General features: G+C 39.9%; 1 protein-coding gene across 1 annotated transcript in view; it reads left to right on the top strand.

Moving 5' to 3' along the window:
- The first annotated feature begins 9,365 nt into the window (after positions 1-9,365).
- The window catches only part of cdk14 (cyclin-dependent kinase 14), a 246,282-nt gene continuing 241,534 nt past the window's right edge, over positions 9,366-14,113 (top strand). Inside the window, exon 1 of the mRNA XM_031322846.2 lies at positions 9,366-9,892. Within this exon, the coding sequence (XP_031178706.1) occupies positions 9,799-9,892 (94 nt within the window). The 5' untranslated portion in view covers positions 9,366-9,798. The remainder of the gene's footprint in view (positions 9,893-14,113) is intronic.

Genomic DNA, 14,113 nt, shown 5'->3' with positions numbered 1-14,113 from the left:
TCAAGATGTTGGGTCTGGGAACACACCATTGGCAGGGCTCAATCTGAGGGGCGGGATAAACGGTTGTCTTTCAAATTCCCTCTGTACGCAATAGGATAGCGCTACAACCAACCAGAGCAACGCTAGTTGATAGATTAAACTTTTGCTGTATCCAGTCGGCTTAACTCCAAGTCTTCCAGAGTCGCGGCCAAAGCCGATTCCAAAGACCGCTGTTCCCAGCAGCAGCAGCCATCTTCTTTGTTTTCAAGTAGCAGGGAATTCATGCGGAACCGTCGCAACTCTGCCGTCATTATGTTAACCCTAACCCACCGACTCAATACACAATGTGATTGGCCTGACCAGAATTTGGGTTTTCCAGCTCGCAAGCCAACGGAGAGTTGCTAGACTGACCCTATCTGCAAATTACATTTGCTGCCGCTAGGGTGGTCTAGATTTCTAGGCTAGTTAAGAAGAGGATAAGTCAGTGAATGCAGACTGCTGCTGTGTCTTCCAGCAATGGCCAAAGACTATAGGGCTACATTTCCATTGCTGCGTTTTGGTTTAAAAGGGAATGTCTTTTTCTTCGAGCCCCTAAACCGGAGACATTTGGAAACTCTTCTGACCCGTTTTGGTTTGGAATCTGCGGGGTTGTGTTGCAGTCTCAACGGCCGCAAACGGAGACCTTTGGCAGCACCGACACTGAAGTCAACGTTTCTCCTCCTGATTGGGTCTTATCGGTCACGACGTCTCGCTCTCTGAGACTAAAGCTACTAACGTTACCATGGCAATGGGGCGGGGATATACATGCTGCCTGCTGTTTATGCCCAGTATACGAGAAAATTGAGTTATGGGTTATGAGATATAGCGTTAGGCCTATTACTAGTGATGGTCAAATGAAGCTTTGTGAACCACTGTCTTTATTTTCTGAGCTCACTAGATGGCACTCTCTGTTCAAAGAAAAAGGTTAAAGGAATGACAATTCAGTGTGTTTTCAACCCTTTGTTGAACAGAAAGCACCGTCTAGTGAGCTCAGAAAATAAAGACGGTGGTTGGACAGTGGTTGGTTCGCCAAGCTTGATTTGACCATCACTATTAGTTCTTCTACTGGAGCTAAAAACACTTGTGTGCACGGAGATCGCTTTTGGCTCAAAACTCTGCTACGTTTTGTAAATGTAGCCTAGCCCCAGGGCTGGTTATTGTTCTAAAATTTCCGATACCTGTACCAATACCGTGACTTCGATAACGGTTGCTAAACAATACTTTTTTTCGATACCAATTTTATAAAACAAAAAGAAATTACAACATTCCAGCACAAATATTTTTATGTATGTTTCAGCTCCTACTAAATAATTATTCAAGTTTAGCAATTCAAATTCAGTTTTTGGTGGCACATATTTCAGACCATATTTTGCGTCCCTATAATATAATGTAATAACTGAATGTATATAAATTGGATTGTTCTATGTGGGGATGTTTTAGTGTGATATAGTAGTGGAATGTACCTCAGTGGGTTTACTCATGTGCCCTACTTCAGTGCAGTTTGAACATATTTGTACTTTACTTTGAGTATTTCCATTGTTTTGCTACTTTACATTTCTACTCCACTACAATTTAAAAGGAAATTTTATATTTTCTACTCCGCTACATTTATACATTTGTTTCAGGGCTTTGGATTCTAGTTACTTCACAGATTAATATTGTGCACACAAAGGTTATCCTCAGCCTATGAAATATATGTTTGTACAGAGTGAACTACCCAACAGTATGTAAATAATTTAAGTAGCTCCTCTCCAAACATCAACATTAAAATGCAACTGTCACAGAACATCAGTTCAGTGTATTTACTCATGTGCTCTACTTCAGTGAAGTTTTAAAGTAATTGTACTTTACTTAAGTATTTCCATTGTTTGTGCCGTGGGAGGAACACAGGAAGACAGGTTTAAAGTTAAAAAAGTTGGGTTTATTTTTCCCAAAACAAAGATTCAACAAGCAAATGAGCTAAAGAGTTATAGGGCCCTTAAAAAAGGTCAACAAAACATAAATTCTACTAAAAAATAAGGGTAACAAAATCAAAAGGTTAACTCAATTAACAGACCTCCCAAATGAGATGTGAGGGACACTTATATACAAACTGACCAAACCAATAAACACACAGAGGGGAGGACAGCATGGACAATAACTTAAACTTCCAGAAAGAAACCCTGATTCACCCCTTGCTGTCACATCTAAGACGCCTCTGCATAAAATCAGGCTCCACCCTCTGCCCCATTTTTTGTCACAACTGCAGCCACGTAACTCAACACATTAAAGGTCCCTATTGTAAAAAGTGAGATTGTCATGTATTTTTTTATTATAAAGCAGGTGGAGGTGCTAATAAATACTGTGAAAGTATCGAAACACTCAATCCACAGAGAAACGCACACAGCCCGTATTCAGAAACTGTCTTTAAACGAGCCGTCAGGACTTCTGTACGTTGTGATGTCACAACTATACTATATATAGGTAGAAAATGCCGCTATAGTGCCGTTACAGTCATTCCCCGGCTGCAATGACGGTGCAGAAACTCCAAGAGCACAGATGCGGCTTTTTCAGGAGGGGGTCTTAAAGAGACAGGCGCTAAAATGGAGCGTTTCAGACAGAGGGTATATTCACACAGATACTTTTACACTTTAACGTGTTTTTTGAACATTAAAGCCCAAAATACAAATATGAACCTGAAAATGAGCATGATATGGGGCCTTTAATGTTAAATTAAATGTAAACTGTGTGGTAGTGTATTGTCTAGGTGCTAATAATGTCATTTCAAACCAAACAAACTAATGTCTTTTATGTACCATTATCGGACCGCAACTTAAAATAATATGTAGCATATGTGGTGATGTGGGTGAGTTTTTACAACCTTAAACCATCAATTGTGTGGCTATGGCCACAACAGTTTACTTTATATTTTTACTCCACTACAATGTAAAATGAAATGTAATATTTACTACTCCGCTACATTTATACATTTATCACACAGCTTTGAATTGTAGTTACTTCACAGATTATTATTTTGCACAAAATCGTTACCATGTGCCTATGAAATGATAGGAATGATCAAATGTATGACCTATCTCCACAGCGCTGTGGAGTAAGGTCTGGCTACACCCCAGATGCATTCTGGGATAGGAGAAAACGCTCTGGGTTGTTTGCATTTTTTTAGTTTAAACCTAGTCTCGCATTGCCAGACCTTCCTCCACAGCGCTGCAAAGGAAGGTCTGGCTAGTCCACACAGCATTCTGGGATGGGAGAAAAACGTGCTCTGGTTTATTGGCATTTCTTTAAACCAATCACAATCGTCTTGGGCGGTGCTAAGCGCCGGACGGAGCCACGGTGCCTCTGCTAAATAGCCTCGGGAAGGAACTTGTTTTGGTGGAACGTGTACGTTCAAAAGTAGTTTTAGTCGTGCAACAGAAAACTCAGATTGGACAGATAGTCTAGCTAGCTGTCTGGATTTACCCTGCAGAGATCTGAGGAGCAGTTAACCATAGTCCTCAGAAATCCACCGGAGTTTAGAACGCCAACACAAAGAAAGAGGAAGGAAACAGACATCCGGCCGAAAAGAGGGACATCCGGCGGAATTTCCGGTGTCACCGGAACAATCCTGAAAGTGGAAGCTCATGGATATACTGTAGACTAAGGACCCCTTAAGGTGCTTACACACCAACCAGACGGCCGGCCGTCGGCAGAAAAGGCAGTCGGATTGATCAGTCGGGTCCCCGTGGTCCAAAAAAATGCCTCAAAACACACTGAGGCGACGCCGACTTGAGCGTACGCTCTGCGCATGCGCAAAATGTAATACGTCCCCATAGCAGCAGGCGGCGCTGCTCTGTATTGTTTCCCAGAAAATGAAAACCGGCAGCTGATAGGACGAACGTGTCACGTGGGTCTTTTTTCTCCAGAAATTCATAGCCAGACCTTCATGGCAGCTTGTTCAGAATACGATCTCATATTGTACTAAAATAGTTCACCGAAACATGTTTCTGAAAACATTTTAAGCGAGAAATAGGCCATGCAGTTGCTGAATCTGTCTTCATTTCAGATCAACAAAGGTCAGTTTAAAAGATTTTCGTCAGATTTTGAGAGGCTCATCCGCTCCCCATTTCCGGGTGAGTCCCGACTGCCCTGTCCCCGACTGAACATGTCGGGTCGGCCAAAATGACCCCCTAACCCCCTACTACATATATTGTATAAAATTAAGTTGCATATTAAACTGGGATTACAATAACGTGTAGGGCCTAAAGCCTTTAAACATACCTTTAGTAATTAGTACATAGAATACTAAGCTATTCAAATAACTGTTGACATGATTTTATAATCATGTTTATATGTTGTGGCATTAATGTGGCACGGTGAATCCTTAGCATGAACTGTATCTGTGGATGGTTACCTTAGTGACTACAGTACCTTACCTAGAAGGCCAGTAAGCCTATCATCTGTGTTTTGGGTTTGTTTGTTTTTTTACAAATAGGCTGGTTTTTATTTGCTAAAAATGTTGCATTCTTGATAAGACATTTTAGTTGAAAAAAAATTAAGAATTATTTGGTGGCCCCCCTGCAGTAGGGCTGGGCAATATAGTGATACTCTATCAACATCGATATATGAGGCTGGATATCATCTTACATTTTGGATATCTTAATATTGTGATATGACACAAGTGTTGTCTTTTCCTGGTTTTAAAGACTGCATTTCAGTAAAGTGATGTTATTTACTAAACTTACGAGACTTACTAGCTGTCTTATTATTTGCCTTTACCCACTTAGTCATTGTATCCCGATTACTGATGATTATTTATCAAAACTCTCATTGTCTTAATATTTTGTTAAAGCACCAATAGTCCACCCTACAACATCACCGCAATATCAACATCGATGTATTTGGTCAAAAATATCCTGATATTGGATTTTTTGCATATCGACCAGCTGTACCCTGCAGTATCTCTGGGGGCCCCCTAGGGGTCCCTGACCCCCTGTGGAAGATCTCTGCATTAGATAATGTTGTTACACAGACTGTAAAGGTACACTGTTCAATTGATGCAAAATGTGTGCATGCATCATTAACACTGGCTCTATAATGAAGGACCAATTCAAACTAATGAAGCTGTATATTTGTCTCAATTATCACTGTGCTGCAGTCAAAGCAATTAGCCCGTAAAACATTTCAGCCCTTTGCATTCTAGTAGGTGTTTGGAGTCAGACCATGCTGCTCTCTGACAGTTTAACTGAGGACCAGATCCAACACGAGTCTCTTCCAAATTATTGTTCATTTTTTGTCTTATCATGAATCCAACATTATTAGCAAATACAAATCTGCCTATTTGTTATTTTAATGCCTTAGTAATCTATGCAATAAAAAGGCATGATATATGGGCAGCCCTACACGTTATTGTAGGCCCAGTTTAATATGCAACTTAATTTTATACAATATATGTAGTAGGAGGTCCCTGCTCCGTCTCTCTCAGTTAAGGGGTCCCAGCCTTAAAAAAACGTTGAAGACCCCTGATGTCGGCTATACATATGCACTGCCACGCCATTGTTCTTCCAATGCCTCTGAATTACTCATGCAGCTGCAGTGGTGACTGCAGTGCAGACATGCTGAGAGAGCAGCCAGCACATAGAGACACATGGAAGAAGCAGAGCGGAGCTCATGGGCCAGCTGCTGCAGGATTTAGGTTATTGATGCAGGGGTTGGATAGCCCTGATTTAGCTTTAATCCCAACTCTATGCTATTGTAAAGTAACTGACATAATATGATACTATTGTGGCAGAAATGGGCTGCTGGATTAGGGCTGGGCAATATATCGATATTATATGGACATGGATATATGAGGCTAGATATCCTGTTACATTTTGGATGTCATGATATTGTGATACACCACTACAAGTGTTGTCTTTTTCTGGTTTTAAACCTCTGAGTTCTAATGGCATTTTCTTGATTTTTACATATCTTCTAAATTCACCTTTTAAGGGTATTTGCATATAACTGATCCCCATGTGTTTCATATCAAAATGTTCAGAACGAAGTCAACTTTCTGTATAGTGATGCCCATATTTGTCACAGAGCAATTTGTAAAGAGATAATTTGGCCCTAAAGCTGAAAAGTTGATGTTCACTTTTTTGAAATTCTTCAAATCTCAAATCTTTTGAAAACATACCTACTGTCATGGTTGTGGTTTTCAGTTGTAGCTTTTAGCACTCGGCCAGCCTGACACCTACACTCATTAGTTTACCAAATTCTTTTCACAAAACGGACAACAAACACACACGTCCACCAGTTATACACAGAGAGACAGATGAAGAGTATCACAAGTCATCTTCCTTGTCTCGTTATTTGCAGTGTGAGTGACACGACGTGATCTTTGGGATAAAAGGCCGCAGATGCGGAGATTCTGCTGATTCTGGTTATATCCAAACCAAATTTCTGCACTGTATTATCGCTGAAATATTAATAGAGACATTAAAAACAACATTGTTTTGACGCAATTACACGCCTGTCGTCCTCAGACGGTTAAGACTCTCCAGCTGATCCAGAATGCTGCAGTGCGTGTACTGACATTAACTAAGAAAAGAGATATATTTCTCCTGTATTAGCTTCTCTGCTTTGGCTTCCTGTAAAATCCAGGATTGAATTTAAAATCCTTCTCCTGACCTACAAAGCTCTTAATGGTCAGGCACCATCATATCTTAAAGAGCGCGTAGTGCCTTATTGTTCCACTAGAGCACTGCGCTCCCAGAATGCAGAGTTACTTGTGGTTCCTAGAGTCTAGAATGGGAGCCAGAGCCTTTAGCTATCAGGCTCCTCTCCTGTGGAACCAGCTCCCAGTCTGGGTTCGGGAGGCAGACACCGTCTCCACATTTAAGAGTAAACTTACAACTCTCCTCTTTGATGAAGCTTATAGTTAGGGAGTGAGGAGTTGCAGTGTTCGCCTAGACCGGCGGGGGAGGGTGTATAGCTTCAGACACGGCCCCCCTTCTCTTCTCTGCTTCTCTTCATAGTCGTCAGATTCATCTACCAACCCTTATAGAACTGGCTCAGGTTTGCCTTGGACCAGCTCTTAGTTATGCTGCTATAGTTTTAGACTGCCGGGGGACTTCCTTTGACACACTGAGCTCCTCTCTACTCTCTCTTTCCATCTGTGTGCAACCTTGTCCCAGTAATGCATGTTACTAACTTAGCTCTGGGGATCTTATTCCCCGGAGTCCTTATGTTTTCTCGCCTCCCAGATTTCCTTGGATTGGGGTGGCACCTGGATTGTGGTTGCAGCTGCCGCCGTGGTCATGCTCGGCACCCTGCTATGCCCTGCAGTGCTACAACTATTATTTCTAGTTATAGTTCCATTATATTTATTGTTACTATAATTGTCATTGTTCATCATACCAACTATTATAATTATTATGAATCATATTCTCTAAATCTGTATATCTGTATATCTGTATCAGTGTCTCTGTGTCCCAACCAGCATCGGCAGATGGCCGCCCACCAAGAGCCTGGGTCTGTTCGAGGTTTCTGCCTAAAAGGACGTTTTTCATCGCCACTGTTGCACTAAATGTTTGCTCTCAGGGGAATTGTTGGGTCTTTGTAAATTATAGTGTTGTCTAGACCTACTCTATCTGTAAAGTGTCTTGAGATAACTCTTATGATTTGATACTATAAATAAAATTGAAATGAAATACTGCAACTTTTAATATTGTATCAAGATCTCCATCATGAGTGATGTATTTAATTTAATTTTTGTGTCATTGCTTATTATTGCTTTGCATGGTTGCATGGTTCAAGAAAATGGCTCTAATCTGTGTTGCTTGACTGCGTTTAGTTGCTTGCATGGCAACCGTACTAATGTCTTGCTGCTTCCTGTCGCTCTGCATGGCTTCTTGAGAAAGCTTATTTTGTTGCTATAGCTGTCTTTATGGTGTCTTGTTGACTTCTGTCTGTACATTTTAACCCGTACTAACGTCTTGCTGTTTTCTGTTGCTCTGCTCTCAAAACATCTGGCCAAAAGACTACAGTTGAAAATTAGCTGGCAGGCTAACACTGGCACATTCACAGAAATGTTGATTAATGTATGTTGTCCTTTATAAATAAAATAAATGAAAAATAAATGACATGAAATATTGTAGATTTTATTTAGTCCCTTACCTCCATTCTCCTCCACCTCCTTGACCACATTATGCACTCAACCCATTCAGCCTCTTTTTTTTTTATCTTATGCAATGCATCTTATGTTATTTTGTATGTACAATATATATTTGTTTCTGTATTTATTGTTTATTTCATATTAATGTTTAATATGTTTGTTTGTTTGTTTGTTTGTTTGTTTGTTTGTTTGTTTATGTATGCGCCAATCACCAAGGCAAATTCCACATAAGTGTGACTTATTGGGGCAATAAACTGGTGTAGTCTACGTGATACGCAGATGTACGCCACCAACTAAAAACTAACAAACGCTGCAGAACATGCAGATATAGAGATATATATATATATATATATATATATATATATACATTTGACAGGACCCCAGTATCAGTTTACTGCACTGTATTGCTTTATGTTGAAGGCACAGCAATACACAGGGCACTAAATCTGTCAACCTGTGGTTCAGCAAACAGGATAAAATTATACATAGCCTATTCATAACTGAACTAAATTACTCAGTTTACCTTAATATCACACTAAAGTAGGCCTACTCGAAAAGCCTTAATATCAATTCCATTTTTTTTTTTTGTAGTGGGCATACTATATGTAGTAGTATGCCCACATTCATATGCATAATTTACAGGGGGGATGTAAATGTAAATAATCAAAACTGGCCATGCAGTGCAACCTACCCCAAAAACCTATTATAATTTTCTTTACATAAATAAAGACATTTGTACCATAACTTGATGCAAAAAAGGCACAAATTGTTGCAGAAAATTTCACCAGAACGCAGAAAATGAAGTGTTTGACATTCAAAATTCTCACAAACCCTTTTCTGATTCTGATTCTAAATCAAACACGGATGACAGCAGAGCCCGGGCTTATCTGGTATCTTTTATTAAAGTCTGAAACACCCCCTCTGGTTTTCCCATGTGAAAGGCGGAACACCCCGCTGTTGAGGCTGCTGCTCGGGGAACACCTCGGCCTGTACCCGGCTACAGGGTCGCTCTGAGGGCAGAAGTCTCAAGCAGCGGCGTTGACAACAATCTGACTCCCCGGAAAAAAAAAAAAAAATATCCCTCCTCCTGCAACACATAACGGGGCGGGGCCTACTCTCTGACGGCCAGTCTCAGGGACCAATGGAAACGCGGTGCTCCACGGGAGTTCCTCCAATCCTCGCATTCAGGGCGGGGCCTAGGGGGTCGAAACCAGATAGAGAATCCCAAAAATGACATCTCGATTGCGGTGGAGGAGCAAGGGAGCGCCTGGGACGCTGAGAGAAGAAAAGAAGTCCGAGCTAGCTCATGCGATTCATAGATCTTAACCGAAGAAAATACGCAGCAGAAAGGCACAGCAAATTACGGTTTGTAGTTTGGATCTGCTTCAGACTTTTTATCGCCTCTTTGGAAATGGAGTTGCATTGTTGAGAAAATCTCCAGAAGGCATTTGTTGTTGCTAGTTGATGAGAGAAGTGAGAGCCCTTAAAGCTCCGTTTCCTGTTTCCCAGCAGCAGCGCTGCAGCTGGGCTGAAGAAGCCCCGCAGGGCTCACTGAGCACCGGTCCTCCTTCCCCGCTTCTAACTGCTGCCGGTCCGCTGCCAGTCCGCTGCCCCATCCCGCTGCCGCGAAACTCGGTGGAAAAGAAATGTGCGACCTGATGCCAGCCTCCCAGCCCCCGGAGAAAATAGGCAAAATGAAAAAGTTGAGGAGAACTTTGTCCGAGAGTTTCAGGAGTATTGGTGAGTAACGTTTTTTTATTTATTTATTATTTTTTTTTATTTTCCAGCCCATTTTGCAGCTCTTTGTCCAAAATGTGAGTGTGAATGTCTCTTCCTTCACCGCGGTGATGCCTGCTCACAGTTTGGGGTTAGCGGCCATGGAAAACCTGCATCAACTTGGCCTGTCCACATTTCCCTCAGCACAATTCCTTTTTGGGTACTGCCAGATTTCTAAGACACTGATCCATAGTAAATACTGTCAGGTTTATAAAGAGTTATGAGGACAACGTCTGAGGAAACATAGATGGAATGTGTCCCTGGAAATCTGCTGTTGAATTTGAGGTTGATTGCTCAATTCTGATCCTCAGGTTACATAATTTTCCATAAAATCATCAGTTTGTTTCTCATAGCCTATGTTATGTGCTTGACCTCAGAACTTCTTTGAATGTTAATTGTTAAATTCAACTTGGATGCCATTTTTCTGTCAGTATATGCAATAACAGAGTATGAACCATGTAGACTCAGCTTACAGAATCATCATCATCATCATCATCATCATCATCATCATCATCATCATCATCGATTATTCCATTGGGTTTGAATCTCATGTATAGGATGTACTTGACCTCAGCATAAATTCAAACTTCTTTAAATGTTAAATGTCAAATTAAACTTGAATGCCATTTTCCTGTCAGTATATGCAAGAACAAAATGTGGACCATGTAGATTCAACTTACAGTAAAGGAGGTGGAACCACGGTGACATAACCTTAACCTAATATTTATATATTTAGCATTTTTTTCACAAAAGGTGCCCTGACTTTATTAAGTAAGCGTTGTTCCCATTTCTGTTGCCGTTAAACAGAAACGCACGTGAGCCTGATTCCAGCTGTTTAAAGCCAAAACTATTTTCTACTAAATCGATTTTCTTCATTATCGATTAATCTGCCGGTTGTCTTGACCAAACAGTGAATCCTTTGGTCTCTAAAATGTCAGACAGTAGTGAAAAATGGCGTACCATTTCAGTTCAACTGTTCTTCTTTGAAGAAGGTGAAACCAGTAATATTCATTAAACATTTCAGAAAAATGAAACAACACTAATGATACAGATTTTGTTGCCATTTGACATAAATTCCCATTCATAGTGGAATCCATCAATCATTTCTCAATTAAACAGTTAACTGTTTCACTGAAATGATCAGATCAGCTGCCTGTAAATCGCTCGGAGCCCGTCCGACAGATATTCAGTAAATTCACAGTGAAAGGCTGCAACCATACTGTACTTATTGTTGCTGATTCATCTGACCAGTAAAATGTGTTTTAAAATATCAGAAAACAGTAAAAAGTCCCAGGGCCCAGCTTGGCTTACGTATTCAGATGGTTTGGTTTATCTGACCAACAGTCCAAAACTAAACACATTTAGATTTGCTTGTGTCGGAGAAATTCTTCTAGTTCTGTTAGAAATGACAGAGTCGATGTGATGAATCAAATCCCTTTACTTGATATGGCATGGAAAAAAAGACCCAAACATGGTGCGCCTTTTACAGGTAGGGCTGCTCGATTATGGAAAAGATTATAATCACGATTATTTTGGTCAATACTGAAATCACAATTCTTTTTTTTTTTTTGAAATCTGTTTATTGATGGAAATTGCACAGGAAATACATAGAATAAAGTGTGTATCAGTGTGTGTGTATATATATATATATATATATATATATATATATATATATATATATATATATATATATATATATATATATATATATATATATATATATATATATATATATAAAAATAATTTCCATTTTTTCCAACATCCGTCATAAACATCATTCATCAAAATGCCTTGAACTAGCATTACAACACTACAAATAAAAGATTAATAGTAAAGTAAAATCTACAATCAAATGTAAAATTAAAAACACACAAAATAAAGATTTATAAATTTTTTTTTTTTTTAAATTAAAAATAGGGTGGGGGGGGGGGGGGGGTTAAAATCACAATTCTTTAGCACTATTACTCATTATCTTTTGGAAAAGATGGTGCAATTCTTTTATTTATTTATTTTTTTTTTAGGATTATTTTTTTGGGCATTTTAGGCCTTTAATTCCACAGGACAGATGAAGACATGAAAGGGGAGAGAGAGGGGGAATGACATGCAGCAAAGAGCCGCAGGTTGGAGTCGAACCCGCGGCCGCTGTGTCAAGGAGTAAACCTCTATATATGTGCGCCCGCCAACCAACAGTGAAAACACCTTGAACTTTGAAATTTCCCTTGTACTTTTCCCTCAAAAGTAAGCATTTACGTGCAAAATAATCTTTTTTTTTTTTTTGATTAATTGCACAGCCCTAGCGTCAGGTAAACCAACGAACAGCGGCTGCTGACATCATGACACGTTTGAATCACTGAGTCTTCATCATGTGTCCAGTATCTTAGCTCTTCCTCAGTACAGGGTGTCACCTTTAATGCTAACTCTCAGTTGACTGTCAGCTGACTCGCATCTGAACTTCACAACTCAGACACATAGAATCCCAGGCTTCACCGAAACCATTTCATTGATTAATACATCCAATATGTTCAATTCATTTCACACACATAAAGGACTTAAACGATGAATCGTTATCAAAATTGTTGGCGATTATCTGTCAATTGATTTTTAAATATTTTTTTCAGCACTGTATAAAAATGAACATGACCGGTATCTACGGGACAGAATGATAACGTAGATTTGAGTGCCTAGCTACGTGATGCTAGTTAATGTTACACTTTGCAGCAGGTAACGTTAGGCTACCGTTAGCTAGTAGCTGGCTTAAACATGGTTGTAATGCTAAACGGTCTAATGTGTGGCTGTATTTCACTGGAAAGGATTCCAACCGCAGGACGTTCAGTGGTGGAATGTAACTAAGTACATTTACTTAAGTACTGTACTTTACTGTACAAGTGTTGAGGTACTTGTACTTGAGTCTTTTTTTTCATGCCACTTTCTACTTCTACTCCGCTACATTTCAGAGAGAAATATTAACTCCACTACATTCATCTGACAGCTTTAGTTACTAGTTACTTTACACATTTAGATTTCTGCACACAAAACACATGTAATTTATAAAATCTCATATTTTATTATAAAATGAAACTAGCCAACAATATAACGTCCTACAAGTCCAGCTGAGATGATTAGACCATTAAACACACACCTGTTTGGATCGTTTTCCAGTTTCTACAATGGGAGGAGAGTTCTTTACCTTTAATACTTTAACTACATTTTCCTGATTATCCTTACAGACCTTTACTTTAGTAGTATTTTCAATGCAGAACTTTTACTTGTAACAGCATATTTTTACAGTGTGGTATTAGTACTTTTACTTAAGTAAAGGATCTGAATACTACCACTGGGGACGTCCAACAGTCTGCAGCTGAAGACACAGAGGAGACTAGCTGCACTTTGAGACACCCTGGACACTGCCGCTGTCAGAGTTGTCCACGAAACACCGTTGTCGGTGCGTTCAACTGCAACTCGTAAGCTCATGGTGCATTCAAGTGAAACTCAAGCTGTTGTTGTGAAGTTCCCTTCTGCCATTAATTGGTTCTTCGTTTTGTCGTTTAGCAGCAACTTATTGGTGAAATAAATTATTGTCATGAGATATTAAATAAATCATTTAAATTTGACCGACTGGCCTAAGAAATAAACAAGCCGTTCTTTAATGTCATTCTGCCTCTGATACATAGTAATGCTGTGAAAAATGTGGGTTAGGATATTGTGAGAGTTAAATCCCTGCATCATCATTGTCATCATCCTCATCATCTCTTTTCACTCCCCGTTGTTAGATATAGTTCTTATCCGATAATGAATGCTATGCTGCTAAAGTAACCTCGTATGGGACTCTGAAAAAAACAAAATCATCACGCACACACACGTCACATCACTAGTGCAGCCATCAAATCTCATTTCACCTTTCTTTCTCGCTCTTGCCATTTTTTTTTTCTATCTAACACACGCACGAATGCACGCACACGCACACACACAGACACACACGCACGCACGCACGCACACACACACACAGCTTGAGTTCAGTGGCCTTTAAAGCACTGTGTGGACAGAATGCATAGCTGGATGCAGCTTATAAGAAAAGATGAGACATGGACAGAATTGAGTTTGGGTCGATGTTGCGGGAGAAGAAAGATTGGCATTGACTTTTTCTCTGTGCTGACGCTTATCTCCTATTGGACATCTTTCCTCCCA

Source organism: Sander lucioperca, chromosome 10 (assembly GCF_008315115.2).
Source record: "Sander lucioperca isolate FBNREF2018 chromosome 10, SLUC_FBN_1.2, whole genome shotgun sequence".
Taxonomy (NCBI): domain Eukaryota; kingdom Metazoa; phylum Chordata; class Actinopteri; order Perciformes; family Percidae; genus Sander; species Sander lucioperca.
The sequence above is the reverse complement of the archived record's forward strand: the minus strand, read 5'-3'. Positions and strand labels throughout refer to the sequence as shown.